The sequence below is a fragment of the Hevea brasiliensis genome, chromosome 7 (assembly GCF_030052815.1).
Source record: "Hevea brasiliensis isolate MT/VB/25A 57/8 chromosome 7, ASM3005281v1, whole genome shotgun sequence".
Lineage (NCBI taxonomy): Eukaryota > Viridiplantae > Streptophyta > Magnoliopsida > Malpighiales > Euphorbiaceae > Hevea > Hevea brasiliensis.
Genome location: NC_079499.1, coordinates 14,158,287 through 14,180,306, shown reverse-complemented (window position 1 = coordinate 14,180,306; position 22,020 = coordinate 14,158,287). Strand labels below are relative to the sequence as shown.

The window sequence follows — 22,020 nt, the reverse complement described above, 5'->3', positions numbered from 1 at the left end:
TAACTCTTTAATTCATATAATTAGTGAATGCACGAACATAATTTATCTGAACTTTAACTTTTTATTGCTCTCGTAAAATTTAAAGATTTAATAGTTATGCTTTATAAGTTTGGGGTTAAAAAATTATATTTTTATAAATATTTTTATTTAAGGATTAATGAGAGAAAAGAAAAAAAAATAAAAATATAATTTCTTAAATTTTCTTTATTTGGATAGCAAATAAATAAAAGAAATAAGGAAAAATGAAAGGAAATTATATATATATATATATATATATATATATATATATATATATATATTTTTTTTTTTCCTATGTTAACTTAAAATATTTCCCTCTAATTTAAAGTGAAATGAAAAAAAATTGAGAGAATTAGATATTATTTATATTTAAATTACTTTTGTATCATTAACATCATATAATAACAAAATCACAATTTATTCTAATTTTATTAGGAGGAAAATTTATTTTCCTCTATTTTAGTAAGATGTCTAAATAATAGAAAAGAAATGCAATTTTTATTTAATTTATCTCTTCAATTTCTCTTTTTTTTAAAAAAAAATTAAAAAGATAAATATTGTATTCAATCCTTTTTTATAATGGCTTTATTTAGAATAAATTATTTTATAAAAATTAATTAAATTCTGAAAATTATACTTAATTTTTATTTTTTTTAAATTAATTTAAAAATTAAATATTTTATCCTAAATATGATAATTTATAAAAAGAAATCAAATGAAATTAATTTTGGGAAATAGAGACATGTGCCCATCTTTATTTCATTTGAGAAATGCATACAAGACAAAGAAGACGACTTTCTCTCAACTCTTTCCTCTCCTCTCTTCTCTACCCTAAATAACTCAATTTCATTCAATTTTAACCAGCAGCATGCTCGCATGTTTGTAAATTTATATTGTTAATAATTTAATTTAATTTATTATATATATATATATATATATATATATATATATATATATATATATATATATATATATTTAAATTACGCATATACTACACAATAGATCTATTATGCTAATTTAATAATTATGTGATGTATATATTTTGGATGTAAAAAAGTTAAAAATATTTGATATTTTTTTATTAACTTTAATATTTATAAATTAATTAATTAAATATATTATAAATGTATTAAATTAGTTTAATTAAATATTTTATTAATTATATTATATAGATTTAAAATTTTAAATATAAAAAAATCACAAAATATAAAATTAGTAATATGCATTGAGCTTTCAATATTTAATAATATAATTAATATGATTGGATTTTTAAATTCATAATTAACTATAAGGAAATATTAATTTTTAAATTTTAAAGACAAATGTGTTAATTGTATAAAAAAACTAAAAAATTCCTTTTAAAAAAATATGTTTATAATTCATAAGAGTCACTAAATAGGAGGTAAATAAATGGATAATAAACTATGGTTGAAATTGAGGCCTTCAATTTTTTTTTTTGGTAAAAAAAAATACATTAAAGAGTCAGAATAAAAGATAATATATGGAATTACTCATAAGGATTAGATAGAAATAAAGCATTTCTAAGCTAATAGATGAGCTATATGATTGAAAAAATGCTTAATAAAAACAAAGAACATAAAACTTATCATTTCGAATGCATTAAAAATGTAATACCCCTGATTTTTTTATATATTATTATTGGGCTTCGTGTAGGTATCCTCAATTCGCGGAAATTCGACAGTTGTCCGGATCTGTGAATTTCCGGCCAGACAGACCAGCTACCGGAAAAGTCTCCGAATTGGATCGAGGTTTTGGCTACCCCACCATTGTCATGCATCCCGAGCGCGTTCCCGAAGTCGGAATCGGCAAAGGTAAACCCGAACCTTGCTTTTTCGTAATTTTCTAGTGCTTAAATCCATAAAATATTCGTGGTAGCTTAGAAAATTACGATGCTTTTTGCAATAGCTTAGTAATATTTCTAAGGACCGCGGGGCAGAGTTTTATAATTTTTAGAGCTTATTTGAGCAGTTTTTGCAAAAATGATCAATTATAAGGACTAAATTGAAATTTTACATATTGTGATAGATGATTGATTTGGTGGGCCCAGGAGGGGCTGTGTGATGTGATTGAGTTGTGGACATATGGATTGTGAATATAGAAGTGTGTTTTGAGCCCTTTTGCAGGTTGGGTAGGTCCTAGGTATAGGGGAGAATCTGCGGATTTTCGCACGACTTAGGACGTATTGGTCTTTTCTTTGTTTGTATTGAGTCAAATTTATTAAATGATTGTAATAAAATTGTCGTGAGCTGACAGCCTTCTTCCTCCGCCCAGCCGCCACAGTGATTGTCGTCAAGTCTGTGAGTAAAATATTAATTTTAATTGTAATTTCGATATTATTATATGTTCAACATGCCTATGCATCACTTATATGCATATATTTATGTAGTTAAACTCTAGGCACGATTTATGATGCATTGATAAATGTTAAAGTGCCATGATGTTGTTGTGGTAATTTGGAGCAGTGTGCGTGCGTTGGCGTGCGTGTGATGTGGTGTGGACTATGGATAGGACGGGTAGTCACGGCTTGAGTTCTTCGCTGGGACCCGATCCTTCGAGGGGTAGTCACGGCTTGAGTTCTTCGCTGGGACCCTCGATTTGGTTTATTAAGCGAAAGTCCTGCTTGAGTTCTTCGCTGGCACCAGGTTGGATTTAAGAGAGCTGTATAGGGGATCAGCTCCCATATGCTATGATTGATGCTACAGGATGCGTGAGTGCTCCAAATTACCTTTTTGATGTTATGATGTGAAAATGATGTGGATGTTACATTTCACTCTACAGGGTGCATTAGTTTTAGATAGTTATAGAGATTATGGTTAAAATTGATATTTTACTCTCTGAGTCGAACGCTCACTCCTGTTCAAAAATTTTTACAGGCCACAGGAGGATATTTTATTCTGGGTTAACCTGCTTTTCTATTTTGCAGGTTGTTTATCAATATTTGTGTAATTTTATTTACTCCTAGAATTTTCGCATGTGTTAGCAGTAATTATTTGAATTTGGTCTGTAATATTATTATCATGTTGGACCTGTAAACTTAATATTCTATGTCTGTTTGATGGATTGGATGAGGGAGCTGAGCTCCCATTTATTTTTATGAGGATATGAGTATGTGGAGGGTGAGCTGAGCTCCCCAATTGAGTATTTATTATGTTTACAGGTCGGGTGAGTCGAAAACTCCCCGTTGGGAAGTCCATTTTATGGTCGGACTCTGTCCGTTTCTTTTCTTGAATTTGGGCCCAAATGGGCCTTAGAGTTGGGTTAATGAACAGTTAGGCTTACTACGGGCCTCGGGGGCGTTAGGCTAGCCCAGGTCCTAGTGCCGGTCCGGCCCATAGGTTGGGTCGTGACAAATGTGGTATCAGAGCTTAGGCTCCAGATTCATAGGGAAAAATTATCTAAGTGTTGGAAAGAGTCTACTAGGAGTCACATGCGGAGTATAGGATTCTGTTTCATCTTTTCCTATAATTCTTTGTTTCTAGATTCTACGTTATACCTCGGGAAATATAAGATTACCTCAGTTAGTGTCTTGATTTTCGTGGAGTACACAGAAATATGAAATAGAGTTAGTAGACATGTGAGGTCTATCATGAGGATACGTACTCCAAGAAATGTTATATTTTTGTCAGTATGGGTTTAAATGGTGTGCCCATTTCGTGTAAGGCACGAGTACATAAAAGTGAGTCTTAAAAGTACAGTTGCCCTAGATAAGGATGAGGATACCACTACTGGCAGTCATCAGTAGATGACCCTGTCAGAATAAGTTTGTGATAATAGAAGATTCAGGAGAGATAAGAAATTAGGAAACCTAGTCTGACAGGACGTATCGTAGTAACTATACAATGTTCTCGATGTCTGCTCTGTAAGATGCAGATTACAGTACCGACATGAGATTATTGTGTAGAGCTACATGCATCCCCGTGGTGCTCCATAATGAGGGTGTTTGAGATGGCTTCTGTTTTGGTACAGTTATGCGTAAGCAGTTCTATATTTGCTGAGGAGTTGGGAACTCCTGGCTAAGAGTCTATAGTTAGAATATTGAAAGGTCACGGTTGGGTGATAACTAGAGTCGGTGACTCGATTACTGACATGAGCTAGAGTTACATCAAGAGTTGCCATCGGACTGCAGGTTTGGACTAGTTGCAAAGTAAAGGTGACACTTATAGAGTGAGAATAGTATACCTTGTGTGTATCAGTATGGAATAAAGTACAACTCTACTACCTAGAGAAGGTCGAAACTATGAATTGATGATTTATAGAGCTATGATATGATAAAAGAGTCATTAACTTGACATGGTTCTGGCAAGGTGGTAGATGTAGTACCTTTGTTACAGCAAGTTAGGATATAGTCCTATCTTTTCAGAATGGATCAAAGGTTATTATTGATAATGATGACTTATGGAAAAGTGTCCCGGATGGGATTAGAGAGTGTGGTAGAGAGTAGTTGGCTCGGGTATCTGGAGAGGATACAAGTTCTATTATAGGAATCATATATAATCGATCACGATGGATGTAAATCCTTTGAATTGGATGACGGGTTTGGGTGCCGGAACCTTAAGTTTTAGCTAATTGATTAAACAAGTATAATAATAATAACAAATAAATAAAATTACTACAGAATCAGTTCTCGAGGTGGTAAGGGTATTATGTAAGCTAAAGGATAAGAATAGAGATCATATAATAAAAGTATGACTGTAATTTGCTGAGTTCCTTTCTAATTTCAAATTATTCAAAACAATAGTATAATCTAATTATAATAGTGTTAAGAGTAATAAATTAGCGAAGATAAATCACAGAAGGCCAATGGATAAAGAAAGTGCAGAATGAAAGTTTGGACAATTGATTGCAGATGCAATATAATCTAAATGCTAGTGGAAGTACTAGCTAGAGTGGTCAAAGGACCAAATCTGAGTAGCACAGACATATGATAACGCGATAGAGACTCTGAAAGATATAGTTAGCAAGTACAACTATTATGTTAGGAAGAAGAATGGAACCAGGGATAGAATAGTCAAGTTCTATTTTGGGTAAGACAAAAGAAATAAATGAAAGGACAACCTAAAGAACGCATAATAAAAGGAACAAAGTTAAGATATAGGGTAGGCTAAGTGTTATTATTGACAAGGTGAATGACAAGCAAGGAGAACCCAAAATGGGACCATATTAGTGAGAATAGTGATGGAGGTATAGAATCTAGTAATGTGATACTCATAGCATGATGTAGTTGAGATTGTGACAGGAGCTAAATTATAGAGCTTGGAGTTTCATGATTGGATCATACTCTATCTATTCTCTATTTCTAAAGTGAAGTGGATAGCAATGAGGCAAGATTTTTTTTTAACTTGTTAACAGTATCAGGAAGATTAGGCGAAGAATACAATAATAATGAGCAAAAAGTAGAAGGTGTGCGATGATATTGTGGACTATCTAATTAATCAGAGATAAGGGAGTTAGTAAGTAGTAAGTTGAATAAAGGTCAATCTAAGGGATCAAATAGGTATGATGAGAGGAAAAGAATGATAGACAATGACACATAGGCTTTAGGTTAGACTTTTGAGATAGTGAGAAGGTAGTTAGAGGTTCATTATGAATGTCAGGCAAACATTTTTGGTGTGACCAACAGAATCACTCTGCGGTGAAGCAATAACGACAGAATAACAGTAGCAGTAGAACGAGAAGTGACAAGTCTGGGTGGTTATAAATCATTAGAAAGTTCAAGCATCAAATTAATGACCATAGATAAGGGTGGAATTAGTGTTGGAAGAATCTATTAGTAAGAGAAATCTTTCAGGAATCAACAAAAGTTAAGGGCACAATATAAATAATAATAGATATGAATCATAGGTCGAATATAAGTAAAGTTAATAAATTATAAAATATTATGTCAGGAAGGACGATGGTACAGTAAAGGGTTCATGCAGATGATACCTTATAGGTAGAGCACAATTGTGCTAGGAGATGATGAAATTTGAAGAGAAAGACTAAGAAACATAGGTTAAACGTTATTATATGGACAATCGGGCGTAGTTGAATATAAAGGATATTTTTCTTTCTTTTCAAGTTTAGCTCGTGTTTTTGATTCCAGAGCGTTATATAAGTAGCAGAGACTGAGGCAAGGAGACCTAGTTATTTGAGATTTTGATAGGCACCAATTCATATACAATTTCCTGATATGAGAATGACAGTAAGTGCATACCTAGTGTTAAGTATGAAAGGACGATCAGAGTAATGACAGGAGTTAAATTGAGTTAGCTACTAAGGCTTGCGACTGTTTTAAACTATGAACTAGATGAAGTACTATTTATGGATGAGTTTCAATAGATGAAATTGTTGCTGATGGGTAATTTGAGGTTGAAGTTTAGAAAGCTATGGGCAGTAAATATGATTATATTAAGGAGAATGAACACGTGAAGTATCTTGTTTGGAATTAAGGCATGACACACATTTCCCACAGCCGTGTTAGTTCAGATGGAACTTATAGTTTCTAGAGCTCCTATCCATCCAGGATGAGCAATTTCCTACTAAGGCTGGTAGGGAATGATAATGTTCTGATAGTTAAGTTGGGAAAGGGGTTACAAAAACGAATTTTCTATGGTTAATTATAAGTGTTACAAAATGTGAAGAATGTGCTGGTAGGAGAAAATCGTATGGTTAGAATCCCCGAAGTAATGGAACTAGTAATCAAGATAAGACTAAGAAATAAAAAGAAAGTTAAAGTTGATGATGGGATAGACATCTTTGAAGGAAAAGGTGTAAGGATGAGATAGGACTAAAATTAAGGAATAAGTACAGCAGGTTGAAAAGATACCAACAATACCAAAAATAGGAAAAGGGAAGTGGATAAGATGCAAAGGACAGGAAGAGAGCTCGATAGAGTCAGTTATAATGATGAGGATAAGGAGTGTCTAACCACTGCCCCTGTGTTAACACTACCTATGAGCGGTGAAGGATACACCGTGTACTGTGACGCCTTCAGAGTTGGCCTAGGGTGTGTTTTGATGCAGAATGGAAAGGTAGTGGCTTATGCTTCAAGGCAGCTGAAGAGGCATGAGCAAAACTACCCCACCCATGATTTGGAAATGGCGGCCGTAATCTTTGCACTAAAGATCTGGAGACACTATCTGTATGGTGAAGTGTGCGAGATATACACCGACCACAAGAGCTTGAAGTACATCTTCCAACAGAGGGATTTAAACTTGAGACAAAGGAGATGGATGGAGCTTCTGAAAGACTATGATTGCACCATCCAGTACCACCCTGGGAAGGCCAATGTAGTAGCAGATGCTTTAAGCAGAAAATCTTCTGGCAGTTTGGCGCACATTTCAGTAGAGAAGAGACCATTAATTCAGGAGGTACATGAGTTGATGGATCAAGGTTTAATCCTAGATCTTTCAGATGAGGGGGTATTATTGGCTCACTTTTCAGTGAGGCCAGACTTGAGGGACAGAGTTAGAGTTTCCCAGCACAGAGACCAACAATTGATGAAGATTATAGAAAGAGTACAGCAAGGTGAAGGTGGTGAGTTTGGATTTGCCAATGATGGCGCCTTAGTGCAAGGTTCTAGGATATGTGTGCCTGATGTAGACAACCTCAGGAATGAAATCATGCGAGAGGCACACTACACACTGTACAGTGTCCACCCAGGTTCCACCAAGATGTACCATGATGTGAAAGATAGTTATTGGTGGAATGGCATGAAGAGAGACATAGCAGACTTTGTGTCCAAGTGCTTGACTTGTCAGAAGGTGAAGTTTGAACACCAGAGACCGTCAGGGAAGCTGCAAGAGCTCCCTATCCCAGAATGGAAGTGGGAAATGATCACTATGGATTTTGTGACTGGGTTGCCTCGTACCACGCAAGGATATGATTCGATATGAGTAATTGTAGACCGCTTGACCAAATCAGCTGGCTTTTTGCCTGTGAAGACTACATATTCTGTGGCACAGTACGCCCGACTCTACATTCGAGAAATAGTCAGATTGCATGGAGTTCCAGCTTCCATAATATCGGCAGAGGGCCGATTCACTTCTCGGTTTTGGAGAAAGTTGCGGGAGGCACTTGGCACCTGATTGAACTTGATGCGGCTTTCCACCCTCGCAGACGGGACGGTCGAAAGGACAATCCAACCATCGAAGACATGCTTCGCATGAGTGTCTTGGATTTTGGAGGTCAATGGGATGAGCAATAGCTTTGGTGGAGTTTGCCTACAACAATAGTTATCACTCCAAGATAAGGATGGCACCCTATGAGGCATTATATGGAAGAAAGTGTAGGTCTCCTCGTGTTGGACAGAAATGAGGAAGCGAAGGTGCATGATGTAGACCTAGTGCGGTACACTTGAGGTAGTTCCTTTAATCGAGGAACGACGATGACAACTTTCGATGAAGCGTAAGAGTTATGCGGACCCGAAGGAGGGATGTGGAGTTTGCGATGGCGACTATGTATTCTGAAGGTTTCTCCAATGAAGGAGTCATGAGATTTGGAAAGAAGGGCAAGTTGGCACCTCGGTATATTGAACCTTTTGAGGTTCTTGATAGAGTTGGAGCGATTGCCTACGGTTGGAGCTACCACCCAACCTCTCTCACGTTCATCCGTGTTCCACATCTCCATGCTCGGAAATACATTCCAGATCCTTCTCATGTCAGTGGCGGATGTGATAGAGCTAAAGAGAACTTGACATTTGAGGAGCGACTGTAGCCATAGTGGACTACCAAGTGAGACAGTTGAGATCAAAAGCAGATCCCTATGGTTAAGGTTTTGTGGAGAGTCGATCGGTGGAAGAGTGCACACAGGAGTCGAAGCGGGACATGCGTAGCAGTACCCTTACATTCAATGTATAATCATGTGCTTTATTACGCCTCGTGTAAAATTCGAGGACGAATTTTACGTAAGGGAAGAATGTAATACCCGATTTTTATATATTATTATTGGGCTTCGTGTAGGTATCCTCAATTCCGGAAATTCGGCGGTTGTCGGATGCGTGAATTTCGGCGATGAACGACCACTGGAAAAGTCTCGATTGGATCGAGGTTTTGGCTACCCCACCATTGTCATGCATCCGAGCGTTCCCGAAGTCGGAATCGGCAAAGGTAAACCCGAACCTTGCTTTTTCGTAATTTTCTAGTGCTTAAATCCATAAAATATTCGTGGTAGCTTAGAAAATTACGATGCTTTTTGCAATAGCTTAGTAATATTTCTAAGGACCGCGGGGCAGAGTTTTATAATTTTTAGAGCTTATTTGAGCAGTTTTTGCAAAAATGATCAATTATAAGGACTAAATTGAAATTTTACATATTGTGATAGATGATTGATTTGGTGGGCCCAGGAGGGGCTGTGTGATGTGATTGAGTTGTGGACATATGGATTGTGAATATAGAAGTGTGTTTTGAGCCCTTTTGCAGGTTGGGTAGGTCCTAGGTATAGGGGAGAATCTGCCGGATTTTCGGCACGACTTAGGACGTATTGGTCTTTTTCTTTGTTTGTATTGAGTCAAATTTATTAAATGATTGTAATAAAATTGTCAGGTGAGCCGGGACAGCCTTCTTCTTCCGCCCAGCCGCCACAGTGATTGTCGTCAAGTCTGTGAGTAAAATATTAATTTTAATTGTAATTTCGATATTATTATATGTTCAACATGCCTATGCATCACTTATATGCATATATTTATGTAGTTAAACTCTAGGCACGATTTATGATGCATTGATAAATGTTAAAGTGCCATGATGTTGTTGTGGTAATTTGGAGCAGTGTGCGTGCGTTGGCGTGCGTGTGATGTGGTGTGGACTATGGATAGGACGGGTAGTCACGGCTTGAGTTCTTCGCTGGGACCCGATCCTTCGAGGGGTAGTCACGGCTTGAGTTCTTCTGGGACCCTCGATTTGGTTTATTAGCGAAAGTTCGACTTGAGTTCTTCACGGCACCAAGTTGGATTTAAGAGAGTCGTATAGGATCGGCTCCATATGCTATGATTGATGCTACGAGTGCGTGAGTGCTCCAAATTACCTTTTGATGTTATGATGTGAAAATGATGTGGATGTTGCATTTCACTCTACGAGTGCATTAGTTTTAGATAGTTATAGAGATTATGGTTAAAATTGATATTTTACTCTCGAGTCGAACGCTCACTCTGTTCAAAAATTTTCTGAGCCACGGGAGGATATTTTATTAGGTTAACTCCTTTTCTACTTCGCAGGTTGTTTATCAATATTTGTGTAATTTTATTTACTCCTAGAATTTCCGCATGTGTTAGCAGTAATTATTTGAATTTGGTCTGTAATATTATTATCATGTTGGACCTGTAAACTTAATATTCTATGTCTGTTTGATGGATTGGATGAGGGAGCTGAGCTCCCATTTATTTTTATGAGGATATGAGTATGTGGAGGGTGAGCTGAGCTCCCCAATTGAGTATTTATTATATTTACAGGTCGGGTGAGTCGAAAACTCCCCGTTGGGAAGTCCATTTTATGGCCGGACTCTGTCCGTTTCTTTTCTTGAATTTGGGCCCAAATGGGCCTTAGAGTTGGGTTAATGAACAGTTAGGCTTACTACGGGCCTCGGGGGCTTTAGGCTGGCCCAGGTCCTAGTGCCGGTCCGGCCCATAGGTTGGGTCGTGACAAAAAAATTGGCTTATATTGCATATTTAATATAATATAATTATCATTTGAAACCGATTAAAAAGTAAAATCACAAACATATCCTAAAAAACACAACTTATTTTCAAAGAAAAGGACGCCACAAAAGACTAAAATAATATTTATAAGTAGTACTTCAATAATTAATATTGCCTTTCACCAAACCACCAAATACCAAACTCTACTCAATAATTAAAGATTGGTTTGGAACAACCTTATTAGGCACCACCATGTGTGGTACCTATGGAGGAGAATTACCATCATCGTTATCTTTTATATAGTAACCTTAAAGTATGTAACCTTCTTCTGCAGTGAATCCCAATATATCAATCATGTTAGACCAACATTGTTTATCAATCGTGTGGAGATAGCTTGGCAGCAGCCATGTTTATCAATCATGTGGAGACAGCTTGGCAGCAGCCATGCCCTAAGTCTGTCTCCTCATTGAGGAAGAAATAAAAACTAATCTTTCCAGTGCAAGCTTGAAGTTGGATCAAAGAGTCCTGATAATTTGATGATTGTTCTTCTAGCTTTAATCGAGCAATGAGATTTGAGCTGGAGGCCAAGGGACGTATCATGACTCTAGCTAGTTGCTGCCAAATAGTAATGAGAAGAAAAAGAATGAGATTATAAGCCATTTGCAAAGGAATAACTAAGGAGAGATGGTAATTGTTAAGAGACTTCTTGTAACTATTGGATATATATAGGAAAAGTGAATTGTGTCATTACATGCATGGAGTGGAGAGTGGAAGATGAAGAGGCTAAGAGAGATAAAGACAATTGTAACTATTAAATATACTTAATGGCATATAATAATTAGAATCAAATAAATATATTTTAGTGTAACTGCCTTAAATCATCATATTAACTTTATATATATGATGATTAAATGAATTATTAAATTTAAGTACTTTATGTTTTTTTTTTCTTCTATTTATCAAAAACAAATATTTTCATATATATTATTTCGAATGATTCTTTTATTTTTTTTTATTAACATTACCACCATGAGAATTCCTAAAAGTTTATCTGCTTAATAACTATTTACGTGCGCAATCATTTATTTGGAATTTCATTTTGTTTACTTTAATTACCAGATTGTAAATCATCTACATATTTTTTATTAAATGATGATTTTTTTTTATTAAAGTTCACTTATTTCTCCTAATTAAAATTAAAAGTTGCCAAATAGAGTGAAAATTTTTCTTTTATTCTTTGCTTTATTTTATGAAAACTGAAAAATATATCTAAAATTTATAGAAATTGCCAAGAAGGAAAGAGCAAATTATTTTTTTCCTTTGCATGTATGTTTATATATATATATAGATTTTTATTGTCATAATTAACTATAAAAAATATTAATAGTTAGATTTAAAAAATATATATGTTAATTAGTCCAATTAAAATAAGTAAAAAACTCAAAATTTCTAAAAGATAAAAAAAAATATTTATAATTCATAGGAATTGGCATGTAGAAGTGAGAAATATGGATTGTCCTTTGCTTTTATATATTAAATAATATAATATTATAATTCATAGAAAAGTATATTTGCAATTCATAGAAATTGCCATGCAGAGTGAAAATATGGATCGTCCTTTGCTTTTATATATTAAATAATATAGATCATAATTCAATCTTTTTATTTTTTTTTAAATATTAGTTTTTAAAGTATATTGTTATTAACAGAATAATCTTTTTATTTTTTTAAATGTAATAATGTTGTTGCTAAAATATCAAAATAGTCAAATTTAAAAAAATATATATTATCAAATTTAATCACATAAAACAAATTTAAAGGGGAAGAAAGACAGGTAACCCACATGAAAAGATTTTTTTAATAATATATATACAATACTAGTAATTTAAGAGTTTTAATACATTCATTTCAAATTACTAACGGGTGTTTGGTATGAGTAATTCGATAACCTTATCTCTTAAGTTAAGTCGAGTGTTATGTTCCAATCTCATGAATAGAAAAAATATTCATTGAAAACACAAATAAGATTAGTTGCCAATTTCAATAAAGATTGGATTTTCTTTTAACAACATATCGACTCCACGATCTGTGTATACAATCAAGAAAAAAAGAATTTGCTACATGATTATATTAAATTATAATCTGATCAAGCAGTTGGTCCTCAATTATAATTAATAATTGCATTATTTATATATCATTATTCATGTTTTCCCCGCATGCATAGCCTCTATCTTCCTGACATTAAATTGACGAGATGTTGATTTTCATAGAAGGAGCCAACATCCCAATCCTCAGTTGAGGATGAAAGGGTCATTAAGGCAACCACAATAGATCTCATACTCGGACGTAAGTGAGGATTCTCGTGTGTACATGCCTTGGCAAGCTGGGCCATCTGCAACCCCAAAAACCCTCATTTCTTCAGTATCATCTCAAACCTTAAAAACAAGCATCTAACATCTCTCTCTCTCTCTCTCTCTCCAAGACATTTTTCTTACCTTTCGGACTGAATCAAGTGGATAGTTATCTTCAAGCCTTGGGTCAATCAATTTGCAAAGCTCTTCTCTAGGATCAGGTTCATTAAGAACTTCTTCAAACTGTAAAAACATTAAAACAAAGGTCAGTTCATGTGCATTTTCTGGAAGCTAATTAAGGCAAGCCATGGCAATTAACAGGCTTAGAACTTTGATGTGTCCTAAACATATTTCTCTAGCTTACAATTCAATTGAGCTTATCTAAGCCTTAATCACAAACAAGTCAACTGATAAAGAAAGAGGGCAGAAAATTAACCAAAGCAACAAGGCCCTTTGTTTCAGCACTAGAACCATTTATCTTGACAATTGCATCCTTGGCAGAAATAAGTTCACAAAGGACAACTCCAAAGGCATAAACATCCACTTTTGGAGAAACATCTCCATATTGTGCATATCTGTAGACAAAAAGAAAATTTTAATCCATGTTAATAAAATAAATAAGTGGAGCTTTTGTTTTCCCCATTAGGTCAGATCCATAAAATCAATTTATTCTCATAAGACGGAACATGATATAAGACTTTCTCTGTTTGACTATACTATAGTGACTCCATTAAATATACTAAGCATACTTTTTAACTTGCAATAGATCATGCTTATGTTTCCTGCCTGAAATTTCTCCTTTTTCTTTTAGTCATTGAGCTACCAATCTGAAAGGTAGCCTTCTCCACTCATTGATGCATGGGCTAAAAAGCAGACTACTCCACTCATCATGCCATTAGCCATGATAAGTGGCCCTGTCCTGAAATTCTGAAGACAAGCTTCATGTGAACAATTTCAGTGTCACTCATCCACAGACTACTCAGAACCTATTTTGAATCCTAGCTATTAGCTGCCTCAAACAATTCCTCATGGATAAACAGGCAGGAATAGGATCACAAAGCGACATTTTTCACTAACTGCACAAACAAAGATCTCCAGGATCCTTGCTTGGACCATTACAGATTGCTTGCTAAAAACATCTAGACCAGCAAAGTCAGCAAATTGAATTCTTCATAGAGTCTTAATGCTGAAATTTTATTTCCATATCAAGTAGATAAGTTTCTTACTCTGGTGGCATGTATCCAAATGTACCCACAAGACGTGTAGGGAGCGATGAACCTCCAACCTCTGTTAGTTTTGTTAACCCAAAATCTGCAACCTGTACTGCAAATGATTTAATACAGCAATTTCAAAGGCTTTCAAATGGATCACCATCACAACAGAGATTTAATACGACCTTTCCACGGAAGTTCTTGTCAATCAGTATGTTGGCTGACTTAATATCACGATGGATATAAACAGGAACAGTATGCTCATGGATATATTCAAGGCCTCTAGCTGAATCAAGGGCAATTTGCAACCTAGCAGACCATGACAATGGATCCCTCCCTGGGAACAAGCAACAATGTTATCAGTACCATTATACCAGCCACCACCAGATATGATCTCCAGAATGCATGTAATCTCACCAGAGCCATGCAAATGTTGGCTTAAGTTGCCATTCTCAATGTATTCATAAACTAGAAAAAGAGAACCCTCTACACAGTATCCAATCAATCGGACCTGCAATAAATGAAGATGGTATTATTATATAGTGAATAGAAGGTAAAGAAATATCCAAAGTTTTACAAATCATCCCTGTTGGAGCGTGAGTGATTTTACATATGCAGACAGAACTATTAAATACACTAATATAATCCCTGAGCTAGCAAAATCCTTCTGGCAGGACACTTGATGCTTATCCAACTAGTTAAGACCTTCAACCTCGAAAGTGCAGTTGATAAAAATATCTGTATGTCGCAGCTTTGGACTGATTCAACTATTACATTTGAAATGATTCTTACATTGCCATGGTAAACAGAAACACTGCATTTAATATCTTGTTGCCAAAGCAAAGAAGTGGGTTTTAAGGAGAGAGAGCATTATATAAACAAATCAACACTTAAAATAATGAAGCTGCGAGGCATAGTAATTTATATAGTCGCCAAGCAGGCAGTTTAGACTGATCTGGTCATGCAAACAAACAACATAATTTTGCCAAGGTTCATTAAAGTCTTAATCTGGAACCACGTTAAGTTCATTATTTTAAATGGCTAAATGAAATGATATGTGGATTTTCTGTTTAGTTCATACAATAGAGGTAAACAGTGACTGAAGTATTCTAGGTAATACCAACAATTACTCTGAAAACTACTATAAAATAAAATTTTGTTACATTTGCTCAAATAAAGAGATACGACAACATCAATTCTTCTTTACAAGCATTACTGTTAATTTTTAACTAAGAGAGAAAGTGTACCAGGTTCAAATGATGAACATGTGTTAAGACCTTTAGTTCAGCAAAAAATTCTTTTGAAGCTTGCATGTCCATCTTCTTGATTGCAGCTTTCTGCATGATAAGTCCAATTTATCAATGTTAGGAGAAGAAATAAATATTACTAAAAGGAAAGTAATATCAGCAAATGCTTCCATCCCTTGGGGAGGAGAGAAAAAAGGAAGAACAAATATCCATCCTTAAAGAGTATTAGCAAATGCACCATGGAACAAAACAACATTTGGCAGATAGCTAAAAAAAGTCTGGAAACACATTTCCCTCATTTTCCAGTATTTGGTACTCATAGTACATGGGAAAATTAGCAGTTTTCAAATAAAATAACTTCCTGTTTTAAATGGAAAGTCATTATCCAAACTTCCACAGTCTCATGAAAAGGGGTAAAGTTATTAACAGAAATCAACACGTATCGCCACAACTATCACAATTCGCACTTTTAATTCTTCTTCTTCTTTTTAAAATTTTCTCTTCTACTCAAGTGAAAAAAACATCAAGTGAGAAAAATATTAAATTCTCCTAGAACCAAATTTTTTTGTCATTTTCTTTGCTGAAACATAATTAAAGTTCTTCTTGTGTGCTCAAACTGCCCAAATAAAAACAAAAAAAAGATTTTCAGCATTATAGCCATATAAAGGTAAATAATTCAGTTTCTCAAAGAATGTTTTCCAATAAGAAAATTTTCCATAGACCATTTTTTTTTGTTTGCAAAACAAATAAGCCTTAAACAAGAAAAATTCAATGACCACCAAACTAATAACATAGAGGATGTTAACAAAGAGAAGTTAATAAAGATGCTGCTACTGCCAGTTCAGCTTTAACTCATATAGTGACAACGAACCTCGCCTCTCAGTTCTGCATAGTAAACAGAGCCAAAACCACCTTGGCCAATCTTATTAGCCATACTGAAGTTATCAGTAGCCTGGGCAAGTTCTTCATATGAGAACTCCACCGATTTATCCACGGTTATGCCTCCAAGACCTGGAGACAGTGCCAGACCAGTTGAATCCACAGGTTTATCTGAGTTACTTCCAGGAGCTGAACCAAAAGGGCAGGGAAGGTCAATTATTGAATAAAACTAATCATCCATAACGTAACATTTCCCCACATGCACTAGAGATATGATAACCACCAAAACAAGATAATTATGTTTCAATGTATTTATGCAAAGAAAGAAGAAGGGGGGATTATGGATCAAGAAATAATATTGAAGGAGATTATGGATTATGGATCATGTAATTCTTATGGCACACATTTAAATTACAATACAGGATGAAATATTAATGATCTGAGAATACATTTTTTTCCATGACATAAAATGAAATTTTGTAAATTAGAATCAAGTAGATGCTAAGTCATAAGCAAAAGCAGGCTCATGCATGTGATAAGGAATCTAAAAAAATAAATTCTACCCCAAAAATGGAAAAGTGGTTGGTTTGTGTGTGTGGGGTTGCAGGTTCCTGAAAACAGAAAAAATGGAAAGTTTGTCTTCATCTATATCTAATAATGGCAAGCAGCCCCCTTCTAAAGGCTCTCCTTTTAAATCTTTTTAAACCCTACCTCCTCCTCCTCCTCCTCCTCTCTTCTCCACAAATTATTTTATGAATAACACAAATATTTTCATGTTAAATACGACTAACTAAAAATGCATAGTTGGCTATTATATGAGGAATATCTAAGGAAAAAGAGCATCTTGAAATTTGATAATTGGCATGAGATATTTGGCCATGCAGTAGAGGGATGCATAGTACCACTGAGTAAAATTTAAAGAGCTCATGCAAATAAAACCGTAGCATCTCTGATAACTGATAAGACAATACCACAATTAGAGAAACTTCCAGTGGATTCATTAAGCACTTCCATCAAAATTTAAGAAAGATATGAATGAAAACAAAAATACCTTGCAAAGCTTGAGCAGAGAGCTCTTGAGATCCTGACAGCAATATTGCTTCCTTCACCTTCTTCTTTCGGTAAAACCCAAAGTACACACAAACTGCTACTAACAGCGCCACAGCTACTACCCCTATGGATATGCCAGCAATAGCTCCACCTGCTATCCCTGCTTATATGAAGTTACAGTGTAAGTTCAAGAAGCTTGAAGTTTCATCATAGCATCGCTGCCCAAATATCAAAATGAAGATATCATCACAAAAGCAGTGTGCAGAGAAGTTCAAACAACCTGCGCTGCAAAAGGAAAATTTGAAAGAAAAAACAAAAGCATTTAACAATTTGAATTTGCAAGAGATCCAATGGTAGTCAAGTGGAATCAATAAAAGATTAAGTTAATGTAAGGAGGTACAATAACTCAAATTACCTTGACGTCAGGGGCCGGGTGCTATTATTTTCATCTGTAAATACAAAAAGAGTTTCAGTGAGTCTCGTTCATGGCACTTTACAGCAGACAGCTAAATACCATTTTCATGAGATGAAATTATTATTTCTCATATTGTACTGTTGTATCCAAAAGCAAATGTATTATATTTTTAACATCATTATCATCATTACCAAACTAAAATAAAAAATAAAAAATAAAAAATAATAAAAAACAAGAATTAGTATCACCAAATGATACATATAGCGTTTAGGATAAAATGAAACAACAAATTGCAAATGCAGTAAGGCTATTGAACTAATAACTATTCCATCTTTGCAGGTTTTTACCATTTTATCATGCATTTGAATTCATCAGACCACCATGGTTGAAATGCACAAAAGGCTTCATCATAAAAGCAACTGCATTACGACTTCAAGCACCTTATGAACAGGGACGGATCCAGTAAGGAGGCAATGGGGGTACTTCCCCTACTGCCCTCAAATTTCCTTTTCAAATATATATATATATATTTTGTGTAAAAATTCTAACATTACCCCATATTTCAAGATATTAATTTGCCCCCAAACACAAAGATGTGCCTTTTTTTTCCTTTATGTAACTCATAGGATCAAAATAGGATGGATGGAATGGAGCACAATAAGAGGAGCGTTATGTAACCATAAGACCTCTAACAAAGTGAAAATTAAATTCTATAGAATTGTGGTTAGGCCAACTATGCTCCATGTGAGTGAATATTAGCATATAAGGTACGACATATCCATAAGATGAGTAAGGTAGATATGTGAATATTAAGACAGATGTTTGGTATTATGATAATGTATAAAATCAGGAATAAACACATCTACTAAATAATGCATGCAGTCCACATTTGAGATAAAGTGATAGAGTATCGATTAAAGATGTTTTTGTCATGTTCAACATAGAGAATCAAATGTTCATGTGCCGAAATGTGATTAATTAATTATGGAATAAGTGAGAAGGAAGAGGATGAGAGATTTAAAATGATATGGACAGGAATAAAATTAAAAGATTTACCCTTTTGAATAATAATGTGAAACTAATCTCAAACAGAGCTGAATGACAAAACAACAACCATGCAATGACTCTAACTAGTTTGGGATTAAAACTTAGTTATTATTATTGTTATAAATAATTTTCTCTCTTTCCCATTAAAATTTGAATTATTGGTATTTGAAATCCCTAAAATTAATTAATTTTTATTTATTGAAATCAATTTATTACTTTTTATTTACCAAAAAATTAATTTATTAGTTTAATGCATATATGAGTGAGAATGCGTATTTATATGTCTATATATTGCCTTCACTAACAAGAAATTTTAGATCCTTCCCTGCATATGAAACAACTAGATTATCTCCTTGGACTTTAGAATGCAATTGAGTGAGTATTAGCACTAACCGGAGATCCTCGTTTTAATCGCAAGAAGTATAACATCATTTTTTGTGTCATGATCAGAGAGAGGTGTAAAGCTTATATATGTGTGTGTGTGTGTGTGTGTGTGTTAAAATAAATAAAATTTTATGAAAAACTAATTAAATTACCTTTGCCTGGAACATAAACCAAGCCAGTGCCTGCACTAAAGTCCACACCAACATTATATTTCTGCAGCATGTCCTTACTTATATTGTACTCCGTCGCAATCGAGTCCAGAGTATCTTCAGGCCGGAGCGGGTACGTAATAAACAATCCATAATCCTTTGAAATCGAACTATCCCCACATGAGCAATTCACGGAGACATTTAGAGTACCGGTGTCTGGTATATTAGTCGCCGTATAGTTATTGAACCGCTCCAACCACGGAACCGTCGTCAAGTTGGTATATTTCTCGGTGGCGACGGTGGTGTAGGTGTCGCCACTTTGAACATCGTACTGGAACGTGTGGCCGACGAATTCATTGAGGAGTTCATCCTGTACACAGTCGCAGGGAAAGGGAATGTTGATTCTGATGAATGATGGGACAAAGTCCTTGTTACTGATTTTGTCCCTGTTGTAATTAACGATAGTATCCGCGGATTGCAAGATGGCCGAGTTGAATCTTTCGGCTATGACCGATAGGGTATCGCCTGAGGAAACGTAGTACGATGCGAGAGCCAAATCGCAAGTTTGGCTGCATCTGGACTCGGCGAAGTAGAATTGCGAGAGTAAGAGAAAAAATCCTAAAGCTAACCCTAATTTCTGATTCATATTGTTTGATGAAGGAGAGGGATTGAAGAAGAAGAAGATGGAGAAGAAGTTTTATATATCTGACGTGATGAGCTCGGGAACCGTTGACTGGAAGATTAGAAGTTGGCGGCGGCTTTTATTATTATTATTATTATTATTATTATTATTATTATTTCAAATTCTGTTCTCCAACAGTAAAATCCACCGGCGGTCTTCCCTGGGCCCTGGCTGTGCATCAAGGAAGATGAGCTGCTGACGACACTGGGCCATTTATTTTGGGCTATGAAGGAAGAACTTAGAAGAAGAGAATTTTATCTCTATTTTTCTTTTTAATATATTAAAGGATGTATTTAATATGAGTTACATAAGCCTTATAGGATAACGAAATTAATAATCATTATTAGATAAAATATATATATTGAGATATGCATAAAATTAATTAAAGAGTATATAATAAATATATAAATTTAAATATAATTATTTAATTTAATAATTATTAAGTTTATTTTCATATAAATTGATATTTTTCTTAATCGTATTATATATTAATTTTTTTAATTTAAAATAAATACATAAATAAGAATATATTTCTTAATTAAAAATAATTAATTTTTTTTAATTTTAAACATATGAGTTGATAAAAAAAATTAATTGAATTTTAATTCTTATAAAATTTTAATTTTTAAATACGATAATAAAAAAATTCAATATTTAACTAAATTTTCAATTTCAATATAGAACGAATAATTTTATTTATTAATTAAATTTATAATATTTTATATCATTTTAATTCTAAGGAAACTCTCCTAAGTGGTTAAACACACATAGGTACTTAAATTTATGTAAAAAAATTAAGTATATTAACAAATAATTAATTAGCACTAAATTTTATTTTTAATAGTATTAGAGTGGTTTATATATTTGTGAGATCTTAAATTTAAAATTTTAATTTTAATTAGCTATATTAAAAATAAATAAATAACTAAATTTTTACCTACACATCTCATTTAACGTTTCATCAGTCTTATTATTTTAAAGAATTTTTAAAGAAAAATATATGATACTATGCACCTAAAAATTTCAGTTAAATAGTCAAAATTCTACACGAATATCTAACTTGGCAGTAAAAAAAGTTAAATACTGGTCAAAGGATCAAGCGATCCGAACAAAGCACAATTGAACTGAAATAAGACCGAATAGAAGTACTTTCCCTCACCTTACAAGGCGAATGAAAGATATGCCGAGTAATAGTCACACTAGTAATAAAGCAAGGCTGAATTTTATGGAGACAATATCGGCATATTAACCAAATAATCTCCATAAACGAAGTAATGACTATTTTTCTAAGATGCTTATAGATACCAACCAAGTAACCAGAAAGGAGGTACGCATACATTCATTCTCAAAATCTTATAACAATTCTCCTTTTTATTTTTGTATTCGGTTCTTTGACTTGAGTGTAGGAGTGGCTTGCTAAAATACCACCCACCTCATATTTTTTCTTTATTGTAAGTCTACGTGGCACTAGAACCAGACTCTAGGAATTTACAGTAGCATCAGTGGCGCTGTCTATGGGAAACTCAGATCACCGACTGAGAATTTACATCTGAAATCATTTCTCTTTTTAACATTTTTTGTGCTACTAGTGAGTTTTGATTCTTGGTCTTAATTAATTTTTATTTTTTTTTAATTTTTTGTCATCTAATGGTTGTAGATTTAAGGACTCCTAGCAAAAGCATCATCTCCATTACCCCCGCACTAGGAGGAGATCTGCCTGCTATAACAATGACTTAAAATCTAGCTTCGATCCCATTTGGTGGACAAATTCCACCACGCAACACCGTCATCTCGGATCAACAAAACCCATTTCAAGGAATGACACCAGAGCAGGTGTACCAATGCATTCAAGGGATGGAGACTCAAATTGCCTTTCTCAAAGGACTAATCTCAGGGACTAGTGCCCCACTAGGTACACCTATCCCAGAAGTGGGGAAGGTTGCAAGAATACTATCCA

The 22,020-nt window shown here is 34.3% G+C and overlaps 1 protein-coding gene across 2 annotated transcripts; it reads right to left on the bottom strand.

Annotated features, from left to right (window-relative positions):
- Positions 1-12,653: 12,653 nt before the first annotated feature.
- On the bottom strand, positions 12,654-20,127 carry LOC110669587 (lysM domain receptor-like kinase 3). Of its 2 annotated transcripts, XM_021831297.2 has the most exons (12): positions 19,385-20,127; positions 17,802-17,835; positions 17,667-17,671; positions 17,388-17,546; positions 16,329-16,525; positions 15,458-15,547; positions 14,628-14,721; positions 14,396-14,547; positions 14,226-14,317; positions 13,436-13,574; positions 13,144-13,242; positions 12,654-13,040 (listed from the first exon to the last, which is right to left on the bottom strand). In XM_021831297.2, the coding sequence occupies exons 1-12, from the start codon at positions 20,025-20,027 to the stop codon at positions 12,876-12,878; spliced, it is 1,869 nt and encodes a 622-aa protein (XP_021686989.1). In that variant the 5' UTR covers positions 20,028-20,127; the 3' UTR covers positions 12,654-12,875. The 2 variants fall into 2 exon arrangements, with proteins under 2 accessions (XP_021686989.1, XP_058006002.1); XM_058150019.1 differs by lacking the exons at positions 17,667-17,671; positions 17,802-17,835.
- Between the last annotated feature and the right edge of the window lie 1,893 nt (positions 20,128-22,020).

Coding starts and splice junctions, on each gene's coding strand:
- LOC110669587 (XM_021831297.2), bottom strand. CDS start 20,027: ATGAATCAGAAATTAGGGTTAGCTTTAGGATTTTTTCTCTTACTCTCG. Junction 14,722..15,457: donor ATGTTCATCATTTGAACCTG/GTACACTTTCTC, acceptor CATTTATTGCAG/GTCCGATTGATTGGATACTG. Junction 13,575..14,225: donor TTTGGATACATGCCACCAGA/GTAAGAAACTTA, acceptor TTTTGTCTACAG/ATATGCACAATATGGAGATG.